The 17,993-nt window shown below is 44.4% G+C and overlaps 1 protein-coding gene across 1 annotated transcript in view; it reads left to right on the top strand.

The window, feature by feature from the left end:
* The window catches only part of btr12 (bloodthirsty-related gene family, member 12), a 79,364-nt gene that overhangs the window by 44,065 nt on the left and 17,306 nt on the right, over positions 1–17,993 (top strand). The window contains exons 6-10 of the mRNA XM_084327784.1: positions 7–154; positions 1,220–1,246; positions 7,520–8,052; positions 10,163–10,528; positions 10,853–11,146. Of these exons, the coding sequence (XP_084183910.1) occupies positions 7–154; positions 1,220–1,246; positions 7,520–8,052; positions 10,163–10,528; positions 10,853–11,146 (1,368 nt within the window). The remainder of the gene's footprint in view (positions 1–6; positions 155–1,219; positions 1,247–7,519; positions 8,053–10,162; positions 10,529–10,852; positions 11,147–17,993) is intronic.

Here is a 17,993-nt window from a genome sequence, read left to right as displayed (position 1 = left end):
TTATAGTCCCTGCCAGGGCTGGCCCCTCCCCCGGAGCCTTCTGATTGGTCAGGGGTCAGCATCAACACTGACCTCTACCTGGGCACCATCCGCACCGCTGTCGGCAGCCTCCTCGATAAGTTGCAGGTGGAGCTCAAGAGACTGTATGGAAAAGGTGGGTCTAGTTAGTTGCAGGTGGAGCTCAAGAGACTGTATGGAAAAGGTGGGTCTAGTTAGCAGTGTTACAGTACGGATAACCTTTTTCAAAGTAATTGATATATTATATAGCGACCGACTAATCCAATTGTCTTTTAGGCACTACTTCCACAGTGACTTCCTCAGACGTTAACTTTCCCGACGCCACACTAAGACATCCCGCTCCACCTGGAACGCACAGCAGCATTTGATAGAAGTGTCAGAGTTACTCGCAGATTAAATAAATCTGCAACATCCGTTACATTTAAGCCCAAATGAGTTTACACAACGCTGATTCTAGATGTAGTTTGCTAGAGCCCAGAGCGGAAGAGGAGAGGGGAACAACCAGCGATGGAGTGAAATGGCATAAAAACCTAATATGCGTCCAAGAACATTTTCTCGAATTCTAGATAAAAAGGAAACTGTTGCGAGGAAGTAAAAAAAAAAAAAAAAAAAATTATAATAATAATGTTAATAAGGCGAGGGCGGCGACCGTGTTTGTACTCTCTCTGCCTGTAATTGGAGACAACTCCCGCTCTGTACAGTAGCTTAAAGAACGGGGCCAATGCATGAGAAACGATCAACATCGGTTATCCGATAACGTCAGTGGGTATAAATCCACTGTGTCAAACATGATGTCACTGTAGATACTCTGAGCGCCTGAGATATTCTGCATAGTCAGCATTCATCCTCCACTTCCCGTGTCCCGACCTCACTTCCTGCGCCAGAGCCTCCTCCGTGACACGGTACTATAGGTACATCGGATGGGCACCTGTAAATAGAAAAGTGACTCACAATACCACTACATGGGGCACACGCACGGGCACACACACACAGAATCTTTGGGCAGATGGACACAGTGGTAGATGCCAGAGTTCAGCCATCTGGTTATAATCAAGTAGCAGTGACAGAGGAGTGAATGACAGTAGCACATGTCCAGGGCAGTGGATTAGCACAGTATATTTACCTTCTGCACATGCCTGCTGCCATGGTTTTCACTCTTCCATTGAATTACTTACTGACTCTCTCTCTCTCACTCTCACAGAGCTGCGGAAGGTGCAGAACTATTCAAGTGAGTATAAGCTCCTTTTGCTCTCCTGTGCTGGTTCTTATACGTAGGTAGCCACCGCGTGGCGTCTGTCACATACACATACCGTAAAACGTCTAATAAAAGAACAGTCCCAAATAGACGCCTGCCCCAAATAGAGGCAAGAGTGGTTTTATGCGTTTTGACAAATGAAGGCAGGTCTAAAGAAACCCAGTCGACATTAATTGGTTATCTGGTTGCGATTGATCTGTTTACATGTTCTGTGGCTTCACCTTCTGAGCCACCATTATGTCACCAGCATCTTTATTTAATCACATTTTCATCATTTAGCAGGTTACCATCAGTCTTGGTATCAAGCTGCTAGAATCTCTGCATTAATGGAAAGAGCAGGAGCTGAGTCTGATCAGCCATCTCTTCCTAAGCACCACTGGGGATCTGGTGCAGTGAAGTGTTAATAATTATATAATCCATAAGATTAGTAGATGAATACCCGGTTCTTTATTGGTTTTATATTGATGTGTAAACACTGGTATATTCAAACCTTTATTTATTCTTGACAGGACAATTGAGGTCACCCTCATTTTCAATGTCGTTGAGACTTTACAAACATTTCAATGCATAAATTGTTTACAATATAATAATAATAAATATGAATATCTATATAGCACTTTTCACACATGGACCGCAGTCCAGAGTACAGTAATTAGTATACAATTAACATCAACATCAGCACACAGTTGACAGAATAAAAACAATGCATGAATTGCATACATAAGAATAGGTATAAAAGACAAGAGTAGTGCAATGTAAACGTGCAGACATAAGAATAGGCATACAATAAGTACAATGTTGCTCGAAGGCATGTGAACCCCCCCGGAACATACATTACATGTCATACAAGTAATATTCATACTGGTTTAAATAAACAATTTGATTCCCATCTTTGTGTAAAAGGAATTAGAGGCCAGTCCCATATAAAGGCAGTGCGTTCAGCGATTGAAGCAAATACCTGGGCTGTTAACCCATTCTCCGCCGATGACGTGTTTACACGTCATTCTCCGCCATGCGTAATCTGCCAATGACGCCTAAAGGTGTCTTTGAGATCAATATTTCATATTTTCGTCATGGTATTCACATTTCACCCACGGAGTCTTGGCTGGTGTTGTAGGACTCCGCTCAACTCTGCAATGCTTCAATACCGCCACCTGGTGGCCGATCGGCGAGTTGCCAAAACCAGAAGTGGCCGGAAGTGCTTAGTCCGTCCCCTATTCCGTCCGGCCACTCGCTATCGCTCGCGGGACTCTATCCAGACACCGTGGATATCGATCCGTTGCCATAACTCAATAAACAACATGATTGGACGTATATTAGTATTATACAAACCGGAACTGGATCACCTAGATCAGTGGTTCCCAAACTGTGGTGCGCGCACCCCTTGTGGTGCGCGAGCTACCTCTAGGTGGTGCGTGACATGAAAAGGCTAATGGCGTTATTTTACTAATAAATATATAACTAATATACATTATTTCAAATGGGGATTTTCACTGTGTAAATCATGAAATTCAAGAAACGTTTTAATAAAAAACGTACGTTTTAATAATAATAATAAACAATGTCTCGGGCGAGGTGCGCTTCGTCTGTGCTGATGCGCTCCGCTCTGCCTGGAGTCGGTCTCCTCAGGTCTCCTAATATGCGGGCTTAACAGCGGGCTGATGACAGTAGTGAGCGCGCGAGCCAGTGCACATAATAACTTCCTGCCAAAAGCGCGGGACCAGCGCGGGATTGTGGCACTTACAACATGCAGAGCTGGCTAAAAACAGGGAAACAGTCAGGTGAATCTAAAGTCAATAAAAGTAATGAAAGAGGACAGGAGGAATTGGAGGCGAGAGAAGCGGAGAGCAGCGTTAGAGTGGAGACAGAGAGTGGTGATGACAGCTGGAGCACAGACACAACAGCCCGGTGGCCCTCCACCAAGAAAACAGGGTAATAATGACAACGATGTGTGTTCTATAATTATGATATGTGTGTAGTGTTCTGATAACGACTATTGGTGAAGCGATGTCGAGATTCATTTGGTTTGGCAGCGAGAGCTAGATTTGCGAGAAGCATGCAGCCGCAGAGCAGACAGTTGTGCGCGCACAGTGCAATACTCCAATTCAGCCATTGGCAATTCAGCTGTTGGGTGGGTGGCGCTGCTGAGTTTCCCCAGACCGGGATGAGAGCGCCGCTGGCTCTGCGGCTCTGCAGTTGCATACTATTGGTATGTGCTTCATTGGGACTGGGAGGCGGAGATATAATAGTCATCACGCAACGTTTATATTTCACGATAATGTTGCCTTCTCTCTCTGCCAAATTTCTCAGTTATTCGCTTGATATAATTAATACAAATGTCCAATATAACGGAATTCGTTAGCTCATAAAAATGTGATTATAACACACTGCTGTTTATTAATGTCGGCCGACTGCCCACATACACCTATTTGATTTAAAGTCAGCAGCAGCACAGAGTCTCGGGACTTATTTATTTATTATTTTTTATGTTTGCATTGGGGGGTGCGCAAGCTAGGTTGGCAGGTGACAGGGGGTGCGCGGCCAAAAAAGTTTGGGAACCGCTGACCTAGATCAACATCACATAACTGGGATCCGTTTGCGCCAGTGTGATCGCCCAACGGTAAGAGGAATCTGCCGTGAGTTTCAGCGTTTTTGATTATTATTATCCATACAAACTGCTCTGATCTATATATCACCCATACTACATGAATCATTTAACGTCGTCATTGAATTATAAACGACCCCCCCCCCCCCCCCCCCCCTCCGGTCACCAGCAGATGACCAGTCATGACGTTTAGGATCATGTACAGTTGACATTTTTAATATACTGTAACGTTGATCGGTATCAAACTGCATTTGATCATCTAATATATGCATTTATGGCTATATCTCACATTCTATGAAATACAGCAGAAAACGATAAAAACATATTTATACTCTGGACGGTATTTTAGTATGAATGTGTGAGTGAAAAAGTTAAACGTTCCTACATCCTGAACGATAGATAATTGATGTTGAATGGGCCATAGTAATGTCAATTTAGCAATACAATTTAAAAAGTTATAGCCCTGCAAAGAAGGTGAACATCTCCATAGACAAATAGTGCTGGCAGAGAATCTACAAGGATGGATATAAGCTCCGGCAGAGAATGGGTTAATAGAGGTTTTACGGTATTTTTCTAAATGGGAACCAAACTAAGCATTGATCAAATGGGCTGTGCTCTGTTAACCAATTAAGACCTGGCAACATTTAGGTGTATATGTAGGCCAGTGGTACCAGTAGGCTATGTCTGTCTTGTCTAAGTATCTCAAGAGAGCTACTTATTATATAAATCACATAGACCTCCAGTCCCAGTTTGAATGCACACAAACAAGCTGTGCACACAGGCAAATATAAAGTTATGAAGGCTTAAAAGTACAAATTCAATCATAAGCCTATTTACCCCAATAAAACAAATGTTGTGGGCTGATAAACCTGTTGATATTATTATTGGCCACCACGTACAGTATACCTATCTTTTAGAGTGTTCACCTAGCTCACCAAGACGGTGTGTGTACAGTCTGGATCGGGCCATGAGACTGTGGCTATAAGCTATTTGCCATTGGCTGACTATTTCAGTCAGGATTCTCCTCCCCTTCCGCTGTCTGTAACATTATTATCAAGGGCACCGTCGCTGCTCAGCCAGGATCGTGTCCACATCCAGTTCCATGGTAAAAGTGAAATTACATAAATAATGTTGACGTGATTCGCCACCTGGTCAGATCACATTTGATCATAATTCCATAAATGAGGCCTCGGAAATCAGTTCCATTCACTTCCTCCATGGTCCATAAGGTGGCAGCACTGAGCTGATCACTGAACTCACCACAGCAGATTTAGATTGTGTAGTGGGGCATCTTAGCTCCAATTCTCAACAGAATTGTGCATTTTGTGATAAAAGCACCTAATTTGGTACACATGTAGCTTCATATATTTAGAGGAAATCAGACGTGAGGTGAATGTTACCATTCCAGAGATACCAATGTTATTGTTCTAGTTCAAATAGAACCAGAGATTTGCCATTTTACATATTGAATGTCTAAAAATGTACTGGGATGTTTTTTCAACATGCATTGGTGACATTCAACATGTAAAATGGCATCTCTGGTTCTATTTGGACTAGTACAATAACATTGGTATCACTGGAAAGGTAACATTCTCCTCTGTCTGATTTCTTCTAAATATATTAGGTGCTTTTATCACAAAGTGCACAATTCTTCAGCTAAGCTGCCCCACAGTGCTACTAAAGGCCTCTACATGCTACAGCAACTGCAACACAACTGCAACACAACATCAGCGCAACCTCTCCCCAAAATCTAATCTGAACAACCGTTGCGTTGATGTTGCGTAGCAGTGATTGGTTGGTTAGCGAATGGGGGCGGGGCTGTCATAGAATAATATTGGTCCCGCAGGGAGGAATACCATCCTCGAGTTAATGTAATTTATACAAATGGAAGTATTGATTTCACCGTAACGAATCATTAAAAAAATATACACCGTTAACTGGAATATGTTAGTTTCTTTACACATATGTTGGATTATGTAATTGGTTTGTCATGACAAACCAATAAAAAATCGCGAATTAACCGGTGGTTATCCTATAGCCCTAGTATGTACATTTCAACAAAGTGGAGCCGCAGGGGACTTCCATAGCATACGCCTTCAAATTATCTTACCTTGACGATTAAAAGCCTCCACAATTTAGTAAACCGTGTTCCCATGGCTGGTGTTGATATTTTACGATGCCAGCTTGTGAGAATTTGTTGTAGCCAGCCAGCTAGCGTTGATGCTATTCAATGCTATCATACCCAACTAATGCCATTCAGAATGTATTAACATAGCTACAACAACACACAGTAACGTTAATATAATTACATGCATCATTGTTTACAATGAACGGTGGGGCTAATCGAAAGGACTGGACACGGACAAGTTAAACAGCAATCAATTAATTTAATATAACAGGTAGTTTGAGCTGCATTTTCATGCCTACAACCACACCACAGCCACAGGGATATATCCGGCTTTGACGAGCTCTCTCTCCTGCCGATTAAATTCAGCAGCTCTTCCACCTCGAGTGCCTGTAGCTGCCTGCATTTGCACAAAGGCGTCCATCCCTGCTGCTAGCTAACGTTAAAACTAACCTAAAGTTAGTTATTCACCAACAATCTACAGACACCAACAAATACAGAACCGGACTAAGTTACACAAGCAGAAAAAGAAAGATCACAAATACTTCCGGTCGGGGGGTTTCAAAATAAAAGAGCAACGTCTAAAGCACCGGAAATATGTTTATTTTGTACATTATCTAACGTTAAAACTAACCTAAACTAACGTTACAACTAACCTAAAGTTAGTTTAGGTTCCTGTTAACGTTAGATAATGTAAAAAAATAAACGTATTTCCGGTGCTTTAGACGTCGCTCTTTTATTTTGAAACCCCCCGACCGGAAGTATAAATGATGCTTCTTTTTCTGCTTGTTATCAATGGGTTGGTTGAGAAGGGAAGTTTCATCTATCTAGGGAACCTAGCTACATCCGGGGTACAATGTTGCATAGGCTGCACGTCGATGTTGCAGAAGCATAAAGGCAGAGTGTCTACAACACTGTTGCATTGTCGATGTTGTGTTGCAGTTGCTGTAGCATGTAGAGGCCTTAAGACCAGCAGCTCAAGGTCAAACTCACCATGTTGACCGCAGGACCAATAACTGGGATAATAATATATATTTTGTAAGTCGCTTTGGATAAACGCGTCAGCTAAATGACAAAATGTAAATGTAAAAATGTATATTTTGAATTGAAACTATCACCTACATGACAAACCACATTTCTTGCTAACAAGGTGTGAAAAGGAATCACATGATCACATTCCACGTGGGGACACAGGAAGTATGGAGGGGATACATGTCGGCAACATGTAAACAACATAAATTTAGGACCTGCCACATTTTTTAAAATTATAAATTAATTTATCAATCATTTTTGGGGGGGGGGGGGGGGGGAGCAATACTTTTATTCCGCACCTTTCTAAAAGCTCTGTGGATGTATTTTCTTTATTACTCCACTTAAAAAGTTTATCTACAGCACCTTTTTAAGCCGATAATTAAGTTGAGGCATAACGTATGGTTTGTTGTTAATAAGCTATACTTTAAATGTTTTTCTAATAGTCTACTAACCAGTGGCGTTAACTCTAACCCCTGTTGTCCAGGTGAGGTGTACCTGGACTCAGCCACGGCCCAGAGGAACCTGGTTCTGTCGGAAGACGCGCGCCAGGTGAAGTACGAGGAGCGCAAGACGTTACAGTCGGAGGGGCCGAGGCGCTTCAGCCCCGCCCTCTTCGTCCTGGGCCGAGAGGGGCTCTCCTGCGGACGCCACTACTGGGAGGTGGAGGTGGGGCACAAGACCGCCTGGACGCTGGGCGTGGCCCGCGTCTCGGTCCGTCGGAAGGGCGAGATCAAGTTGAGCCCCGAGGGAGGGTTCTGGTGCCTGTGGCTGAAGAATGGGGAGGTCAAGGCCCTGGCCGCCGCCCGCCTGCCCCTTACGCTGCCCTCCGTACCCAGCAAAGTGGGTGTGTTCCTGGATTACGAGGGAGGCCAGGTGTCCTTCTACGACGTGAAGGCGCGCCTGCACCTCTTCACCTTCGCGGATACCTTCGGTGAGCACCTGTACCCCCTCTTCAGCCCCTGCCTCACCCAGGAGGGGAAGAACTCTGCGCCTCTCATCATCACCACCGTCAAACATGTCTGAGAACGACAGCCGATCGTAGCTAGGCCACCGTCAGGGCTGCTCAATCACAGAGCTCATCGTTTGTGATCGACAGCCCTGACTTTCAAACAATTAATTGGAAGTTTTATGTAAGACAGTCATAATGGGTCATAGCTGAGACCCGCCTCCTTATGCATTCGCATTGCTCGATTCACAGGAGTGATTATTAACTATGATTGACAACACAACTGTCCAGGTTCTCGCGAAAAGACACTAGGAGAAGGGCAAATTGTAGGCTGGAATAATCCAAACAAATATTCTGTAGGTTAATCTTTTTTATTTAACTGTTATAGAGCTGGTTAAGGGACGCTTATTATCTCCGGTGCTTCTTCCTACTGTGTGGATCTGTGTTTACTTGTGTCAAGCAATAGAAGAGTTTATAGAGCAATAAAAGTGTATATTACTTGTAAATAATTTGATTCAAGTTTCTTTAGAAAATGAGTTATTTGGAAAAGAGTGACACCAATTAAACTACTTGTATAAAAGTCAAAGCTGGAAGTATCATGTGGAAGTAAAGCTCATTGTACTACTGTATCAAAACCTTTGCTATTAGATGGTGAATACTAAGACATCTACTGTATCTATATATATATATATTTGATATACAGTATAGTGCATTCATTAATTGACATTTATAAACATTATTGTGTAATTGACTGGCATGCATGGAGCAAATTCACAAGTTTGTACACAGGACCGTTTTAATTGGTTCCGTTGTGCCTGGTAGGTTCAACCAATCGCTTAAAACATAATTCAAAATGTTTATTAAAACTTGTTTACTCCAGTCAGGTGCCTTTTGGAGCTATAGCCTATACTGTACTTTTACGTGAAATGTTTAGTTTTATACTTTCATCCCACTGTTCAATAAAGATCTTTATCAATACGCTATTGTCCTTTTGCAGAGTTATTCCATCACATAAAGATCAAACGTGACCAGTGTGCATCTGGGGGGAAAAGGGAATTCATGACTTGGCAAACTTTGAGGATCTCAAACGTTAACGAGGAATGTGCGTTGCGGAAACTGAAATCACATTGATGTCTGTCAAGCGCTTGCATGTGTCATCCTGGAGCACAGATGGGACCCCAGCCAGGGCATGGGGTAAATCTGTATCTGGGGTAAAGGAGGGAGGGAAGGGGTCATATTTTGGGTCTGGGGGGGGGGGGGGGGGGGGTAGAGGTGGTGGTGCTTGCAGACCGTGTCGTGTGTCAGTACGCGGCAGAGACTGAAGCAGCTGCTCTCTGGTGAGTGTCCTCATAGCTTTCCTTCTCTCCCTCTCTTTCTTTCTATGCCTGTTTTTCTTTATTTCTGAACTCTTGAGAAGAGTATGTATGGGTTTTCCTATCTCTACACACAAATGAGTTCCTTTGAGGGGTGTTTGGATTCCAGAACATTTCCGAGGTGGTGCCGGGCGGTCTGGAGGTTTCTACGTGAGGTCTCTCTCACTCTCCCTGTGTCTCTCTTTTCAAATGTTACTTGTTTAGCTTCACAGTACTGGGTTACTTAGGGCACAGCTACAGGCTTAACCATGAATTGTTAGGATTACTGGGGTAATTAAATATCTTAAGCTAGAACCTGTTCTTTATAAGATGGCGAGCATAGCAAGACGGGACAGTGGCCGGGTCGGTATTTTTGGAAAGGTGTTACCCCTCTATGAATAGCCAACCATTCTCGCCATGTGTTTTCAATCTCTCTCTCCCTCTCTCTCTCTCTCTCTCCCCCCCCCTTGCTCATTAAGCAGACTGCACAAACATGCTAATGGTGTAATATGTTAATCACACTCAAACAACATGTTTATATGTACGAGTGATAGATTAAAAATGAAAAGGCCACAGAATCACTGTGGAGAGCGAAGGTGTCGAGAGTGAGACGCTGCAAATGAAGGATAAGGACTGAAATTAAAAAATGTATCCGCTCGGCGTGTCAAAAGATTAAGTGAAAAGAGAGAACCGCAACCAGGCAACACTCCTCAAAGACTCATTACGCTTTTGCTTCTAGACTCAGTGTGGCGTGTCAGTGACATGTTTAAAAAAAAAAAATTTAATAAAAAAGCAATGCCATTTAATCCCTGCGACCTCGATATCACAGCAGGTCTCGATGCCCCGTCCCCAAGGCGGGCTCACTGTGCTGAAAATGACCCTGCCTCTCCGCCGTGCAGGCATGGCTGCTAGGGGGAACCTGTCCGAAGAGCAGGTCCACTGCTCCATCTGTCTGGACGTCTTCACCAACCCTGTGTCCATCGCCTGCGGACACAACTTCTGCCAGAGCTGCATCCTGGGATACTGGAGGACCAGCGTTCTGTACCAGTGCCCCATGTGCAAGAAGACTTTCTACAAGCGGCCTGACATCAGCGTGAACACCGTGCTGAGGGAGATCGCCGAGCAGTTCAAGGAGATCCGCGTCAGAGGCACCGAGCAGCCGGAGGAGGAGGAGGAGGAGGAGGAGGAGGAGGAGGTGAGGGAGAAGCGGACGGAGAAGAGGTGGACGATGGAGAGGAGGAGAAAGGAGGATGAGCAGAGGCTCTTGGGGGAGGAGCAGACGGAGGACATGTTGGAGGAGCAGAAGGAGGAGGGATCCCGGGAGAAACCGGCAGAGGAGAAGCCGATGATGGGCCTTCAAGAGGAGCTGCCGCCCCTGGTTCCCCCGTCGCCCGAGCCTCCGCTGCCCCAAACCTCCCCCCCACCCTCGCCCCAGACCTCCCCCCCAGCTCCGGTTCCCTCCGCCTCCCCTCCGCCGTCCTCCACACCATCACCCTCGCCGGTCCTCGGCGCCTGGGAGGAGGTGCTCTGCGACGGGTGCCTGGGAGAGATCAGACCCAGGGCCGTCAAGTCCTGCCTGGTGTGTCTGACGTCTTACTGTGAGGAGCACCTCAAGTCCCACGTGGCCCGGTTCACCAAGCACACGCTGATCGAGCCCGTGGCCAACATGGAGGACAGGATGTGCCCGAAGCACGAGAGGCTCCTGGAGCTGTTCTGCAAGAAGGAGCAGATCTGCGTCTGCGTCCTCTGCACCGAGACGGACCACCGGTCCCACTACACTGTCCCCGTGGAGAGGGAATGGATGGAGAAGAAGGTGAGGATTCAGTTTCTATAGTACAGCACCCACAGAATAGAATAGAATAGAGTATAGATAGAATAGAAATATATTTATCATTCCGAGGGAAATTTGGCACTACAAATCGCTCACAGTAAACATTTCGGTAGACAGAACAAAGTCACGAATAAGAATAACAAAAGAAAATTGCCTAAGAATAAAGAGTAAAATAAGCCTAAGATAATGATAATAAAGTACGGTCCGGGATTCACATTCCGTATGTTATGTATATACATTCTAGTATAAAATATACAGTAAAAATATACAGGAGTCTACAGGAGTAATATTGAACAGTGTTGTTTTAAAAGTAAAAGTCCAGAAGATAGTAACTGTCACCCTGTGCAGTGAGGCACAGTGATGCATTGTAAAGTCTGAGGGCTGTCGGAATGAAGGACTTCCTGTGCCGTTCAGTGCTACATCTTGGGAGTGTTAGTCTAGCACTGAACATGCTCCTCCTGTCAGCCAAGTCTGTGTATAGTGGGTATATATCAGTGGCAAAGCGTACCTGAGTTAACCGGGCCTTCATAATATTATATATTATTAATATTATATTCCAAATAAAATAAGTCCCTCGATACTCCGTGCTGCTGCTGCTGACTTGAAATAAAATAGACCGTTCTGTGGGCAGTCGGCCCGACACTAAACAGCAGTCTGTTATAATCACATTTGTATGAGCTAACGAATTCCGTTATATTGGACATTTGTATTAATTATATCAAGCGAAGAATTGAGAAAGCAGAGAGAGACGGCAACATTATCGTGTGGTTCAACGTTGCGTGATCGCTGAAACCAATGCCGATCTCCGCCTCCCAGCGAGTTGTCATTATTAGACATGCATGGTGACTCAACAACGAAACAAATGTAACTATTTTAATACAATTCAAATTGTGCTTAGAGGGAAGTTATGGTATGCAAAGAAAGATCAAGTCAAGAATTACCAAATGAAACGCACAGCAGCCCAGCCAATATTTCAAGACAGACATATATTTGTGTGGAAATAAAATGCGCAGCGGCAGATCAATATAATCAATATAAATTAATTTGTTTCACTCACCATTTTGACGTGGTTCACCTGAAGACGAAATCCATCCTCCTGTCCGTTTGGGTGAACTTTTCAATGACCCGGTCATACAGCTGATCAGTCCTTTTCAGATCCAGGAGCATTTCTTTTTCAATTGACATGGAGGATAATGCAGAGAGTCGGGCTTGTCCGGTTGTATTCCTCGCATATGTTTTAATGCGCTTGAGGGCAGAAAATGTCCTTTCCACGGTTGAGGTGGTGACACGGATAGTTACAACTAAACACGTCAGTTTATATAGCTGCTTCATGCTTTCACTGAGTTTTTTTTGTTGAAGAAATAGAAGAAGGTCAGATGGGTCCTTTCCCTGAAAATCTGCCATAGAATACATGACACCGAGTTCGGTTTTCAGCCGTGGCAAGTCAAAACGCGGCCCGTAGCTGTCAGTCAGGCTTGTGAAAGCAGTTTCAGGGAACGTTTTCTTATAGATGGTGAACTGCGTGGGATCCAGAAGGGAAAGGAATGAAAGCTTTTCGTGATCTTTAAAACGAGTTGTCATTTGATTTAGAATATTGTCAATAATGCCATCATGCACCTTCTTGTAGTATGTACGTGGATCTCCGCACGCTCTGCGCCCAGGTGGCACACCGGTGGTGTTCACTGTCTCGTCATAGAGTTGCTCAAAACGTGGCCTCTGCTCCTCAATGCGAATGCAAAACTCGTCCACCCGAGCCAAACAAAACTGCATGTCAAATGACTTGCTCTGCAAAATGTCAAAAAGAACATCTGCATGGGAAAACATTTCGTAAAATGTTGAAATTAAAAAGCTAAATTCAAAGGTGCTCAAGTATGATATATGAGCATCAGCACCGCCTGTAGCAGTATCGTCAAATTCCTCATGGTGGTCAACTATGTACTGGAACACGTCCTTAAGAGCATCTTTCTGTTCAAATACAGTGCAAACCAATCTTGATGTGAAATTCCACCTAGTTGGTGCAACTCGTGGCAGTCGCCTTTGACACATCTGGTCAAGCACTTGCGTACGTTTGGGCGATTTAGTAAAGAACGCGGCCATGGAAGACAGGTGTGAGAGGAAGATTTTGCATTCTTGAATTTTTTTTACACCTTGAGATAAAACTAAATTAAGGACATGTGCATAACAGTGTATGAAAAGCGCATCGGGGACCCTTTCCTTCACTTTGGCTTGGACACCGTTTAGTCCCGAGGCCATAACAGGTGCACCATCGTAACACTGCGCTACAAGTTTATCTGTGCATGCATATTCCTCCAAGAAATTAAGAGCCAGGGTTGCAACCTCTTCTGCTGTTTTGCCCCCCGACACATCCACATATTTAATGAACCTCTCTTTTACGCCACCGTCTGTTACATAACGAAGAACAATTGACAGCTGTGCAGCATTGCTCACATCGGACGTTTCATCCAGCATTAGAGCTACACATGACGCGTTCCTTATTTCTTCTTTAATTTCGTCATTCATCACATCAGCAACAGCACTTATCAAATCGTTCTGTATTTGACTTGGGGTTCCAATAAATACCTTGGAAGTGGTCAGATGGTAGTGCAAAGCTGGATCATATTCTGCTAAAAATGACAAAAGCTCCAGGTAATTCCCCCGGTTCAAAGATGTTCCACTCTCATCATGGCCCCTGAAAGCCATCTCCTGTTTCCCTAGGAAAACCACGCAGTGTATGAGCCGTTTTAAAATCTCCAGATTTTTTTTGACCTTTTCGTTGTGCATCGTTGTTTCTCTCCGTCTCTGTTCATCCAGCTGTAAATCAATCCTTGCGTCTCCAAATGTTTTCAGACTAATTGTTGCCTTAAGGTGACTTGCCGAGCCTTCATGCTTTTGTGCAGACTTTGTTAAACAGGTAAGGTTATCGAAGCCTCTAAAGTTCCACGCACCCTTGTCGGTCCCAAACAACAAACATTCCCAGCAGAAAAGCTTCTTCCGTGAAACCGAGCCAGTCATCCAGGGGTACCGTTCCCAATTGCTAGCCTGGAAATGTCGCTCGTAACCGGCCTTTGATGCCTGGCTGATTTCCAGTCCTTCTGGGGTTGGGCGGCCTTTTTTGACAATGTCCATCTTTTCATTGAATGTTCTTCTTGAAAAGGGAACTGTTAATAAATCTGCAACAACATCGACGGTATCATTTGCTGCTGCCATGTTTCAGTTTGTCTCGTGTTGTCTTGCTTGATAGTTCACTAAGGGCGTCGCGTTTGCCGTTTTGCGCTCTGATTGGCCGACGCAGCCAGACTCTAGTATACCTTGGCATCTAAAAGACTACGCCCATTGACTACAGCTCCAAATGTGATTGGCTGATCAAACTGTCACTCCACACCTGGGCTCCTGTTAAGGTTTATTGGGCAGGTCGAGCTAGAATACCCGATGGAGGAAAGTCTGCCCAGAGACTTGTGAAAAGAAATCTCCGATTGGCTGTTATTTTCTCCTGTACAAAAACGCTCTAATGCGCAGTGAATGGGTCGAAAACAACTATGGCGAGTGAAACTGTGCGGTTTCAACAGATTAGCGACACAAACTATTTTAATACATTTGATTAAAAAAAATAAAAAAATAAAAATAAAAAAAGTAATTTTTAAAATTCATATTTTCTTTCTTCTGAGGCTCACAGGGCCTTCTCTGAATACCTTGAAGGCCCTGAGAATTCGCCACTGGTATATATACAGGTACTCACTAAATAATGTGTAAGATGTGTAAGTGAAGTGAAGACACTGATAGGAACACACAATCTGGATCAAATCCACTCATTGCAGCATTTCAGCAGGTCCCACCTCCCTCAGTTACAGCTGCTATGTCAGACAAACTGTAACACTGTGGTGTCAGACACCTGATGACCACCAGACGAGAGGAGGTGAACCGAGGGTCGAAACCATGACGACCATCTCGACGCGGGATTTAAACATCTCAACGCCCGATAGCCGGCTAGCCAGCGGAGCTAACGGCGAAAACATCCAGGAACAAAGGACTCTGGACCGAGTCCTTTGTTGTACCAGCACGGCGCGGGACCCGACCCCCCCCTCCCCCCTTCCCACCCACAACAACAAAGCCCCCCCAACCGGCAACCCCACAGACAAATCGCCTGATAAATTAGCCAACCTAGCCAGGCTGGCTATGTTTACCAGCCCAGGAGAACAAAGGGTTGCCGCCAGAGAAGACACAGGACAAAGGACCCCCCCTCCCCCCTCCCCACACACCAACACACAGACCTCACGGAGACAACAACAAAGCCCCCCCCCTCCCTCCCCCACAGCAGCACCAGAAGACAATTACCTGGAACTTGAAGACATCAATAACACAGCTAATAAAAACGGACTACACATCTTTCACCTTAATGTAAACAGCATTAAGCATAAGCTGGACGAAATAAGAAACCTGTTTATGAGCGGTAAGGTAGACTTAATATGCTTTACTGAAACTAAACTTGATCCATCTGTAACAGACCCTGAAATAGAATTAGAGAACTATACTATAGTCCGTAATGACAGAAACCAGTATGGAGGTGGTGTTTGTATGTACATACATAAGGACACCAAATTCATTACCCGTACTGACCTTCATCATGAGACAATTGAAACCGTATGGGTGGACATTTTATTTGAAAGGGCAAAATCTGTTCTAGTCGGCACAATATACAGACCGCCAGATCAAACTGGCTTTTATGATACTCTGGATGTGTGCTTAGCTGGAGCTGAGGATGCGTAAAAAATTCTTATTGGGGATTGGAACACGGATATGCAACAAAAAGATGCACCTGTCTTCAAATCCTTCAATAGGTTTTGTGATCTGCACGGCCTCAGCCAACTAATCACCCAACCCACAAGGATATGTGAATCAACTCAGACTACCATTGACCTCATACTGACCTCTGACAAGTCCAAGATCTCCAATAAAGGGGTTATAGCATGTGGGTTAAGTGATCATTATATGATATTCTGTACCCGCAAAAAGCTAAAACTAAAGGCTGGCTGTCACAAAACAGTCACATCTAGAGACCTCAAAACCTACTCTAGCGAGGCCTTTAACCTTGAACTGGAGAGTCTGGACTGGTCAGATGAACTCAATGGTACACTGGTTGAAGAAACTTGGCTTGGCTTCAAAACCTAATTTTCATCAATACTAAACAACATGGCCCCCCTAAGAACCACCAGGGTAAAAAATCGCGCTGAGCCATGGATGCACACTGAAATACTGACCGCTAAAAATCAGTCAAAGCTTACCAAAAGCACGAGCAGTGAACTCCAAGACCACGTGACTGAACTCAAACTAGAAAGAAACAGACTAAGAAATGACGTAAACTCCATGATCAAAACTGCTAAAAAAAATTTCATCAATGACAAAACCGAGGAAAACAAAAATAAACCACGTGAACTTTGGAAATTACTCAACAATCAACTAGGCTGCAGTAAAAAACTCAAAACCAGGTTCTCAAACATAAACATAAAGACGGACAACACGCTCATCACAGACAAGCTGGATGTAGCCAATTACTTAAACACTTTCTTCACAAACATAGCCACAACACTGGTAAACAAACTACCCTCCCACTCAGGGCAGTATGGGGTAGAACACATAGTAGCATACTACAAGAACCTAGGCGTCCACAAAGACGACTTCAAACTGGAAATGGTAACTACAGATGAGGTACTCAAAAAACTGAGCGCCCTCCAACCAAACAAGGCCACTGGCCATGACAACATCCCCTCCAAATTCCTCAGAGACTCAGCAGCAGCCATCACCCCAGTCATCACACACATAATAAACCTCTCCATAAAACAGGGACACGTCCCCAAGGACTTCAAAATTGCGAGAGTAACACCCCTGCACAAAAAGGGCAGCAAATTAGACCCGGGTAACTACCGCCCTGTTTCTATCCTTACATCCATCTCGAAAGTCATGGAAAAAATAGTATACGAACAGATCGAAAAGTACCTCGCGGAAAAAAATCTAATCTACGAATTCCAATCTGGCTTCAGAACATCCCACTCCACTGACACATGCCTTCTCTACTTGAACGACCACATCAAACAAGAGGTGGACGCGGGCAAATACTGCGGCATGGTCATGCTGGACCTACAAAAGGCCTTCGACACTGTCAATCACACCATTCTGATTGACAAGCTAAAAGCAATTGGTTTTGATAGTTTATCAGTGAGCTGGATACAATCCTACCTGGAGGGGAGGGAACAGATGGTGGAAGTAAACGGTACCCTATCCCCCCCCCCTTCACAGTGAGCTGTGGTGTTCCACAAGGAAGCATACTAGGACCGCTACTATTCCTAATTTATGCAAATGACATGTCGTCAGCTTGTGACTGCAACTTGTTCCTGTTTGCGGACGACTCAGCCCTGCTGGTCTCTGACAAGAACAAGTTACAGGTTGAAAAAGCCCTCAGCTCGGAACTAGGCAAAATCTGCATATGGCTCGCCGACAACAAACTATCATTACACATGGGCAAAACAGAGTCCATTCTCTTCGGTTCAAATAACAAACTCAGCAAGACCGACGGCTTCTCGGTTACAGTGGGTGACAATATTATCACAAGGAAAGATGAAATTACCTACCTGGGTTCCATCCTAGAGGCTAATCTTTCCTGTGACAAAATGGCATCCAATGTAATAAAAAAAGTCAACCAACGAACGCGATTCTTGTACCGGATCTCCTCTCTGGTAAACAAGAATACCCTGAAGACTCTAGCAGGAGCACTCATTCAAGGGTACTACGACTATGCTTGCACTTCATGGTACCAAAGCACCTCAAAGGCGCTAAA

The sequence above is a fragment of the Notolepis coatsorum genome (assembly GCF_963971535.1).
Source record: "Notolepis coatsorum genome assembly, chromosome: 13".
Taxonomy (NCBI): Eukaryota; Metazoa; Chordata; class Actinopteri; order Aulopiformes; family Paralepididae; genus Notolepis; species Notolepis coatsorum.
The sequence above is the reverse complement of the archived record's forward strand: the minus strand, read 5'-3'. Positions and strand labels throughout refer to the sequence as shown.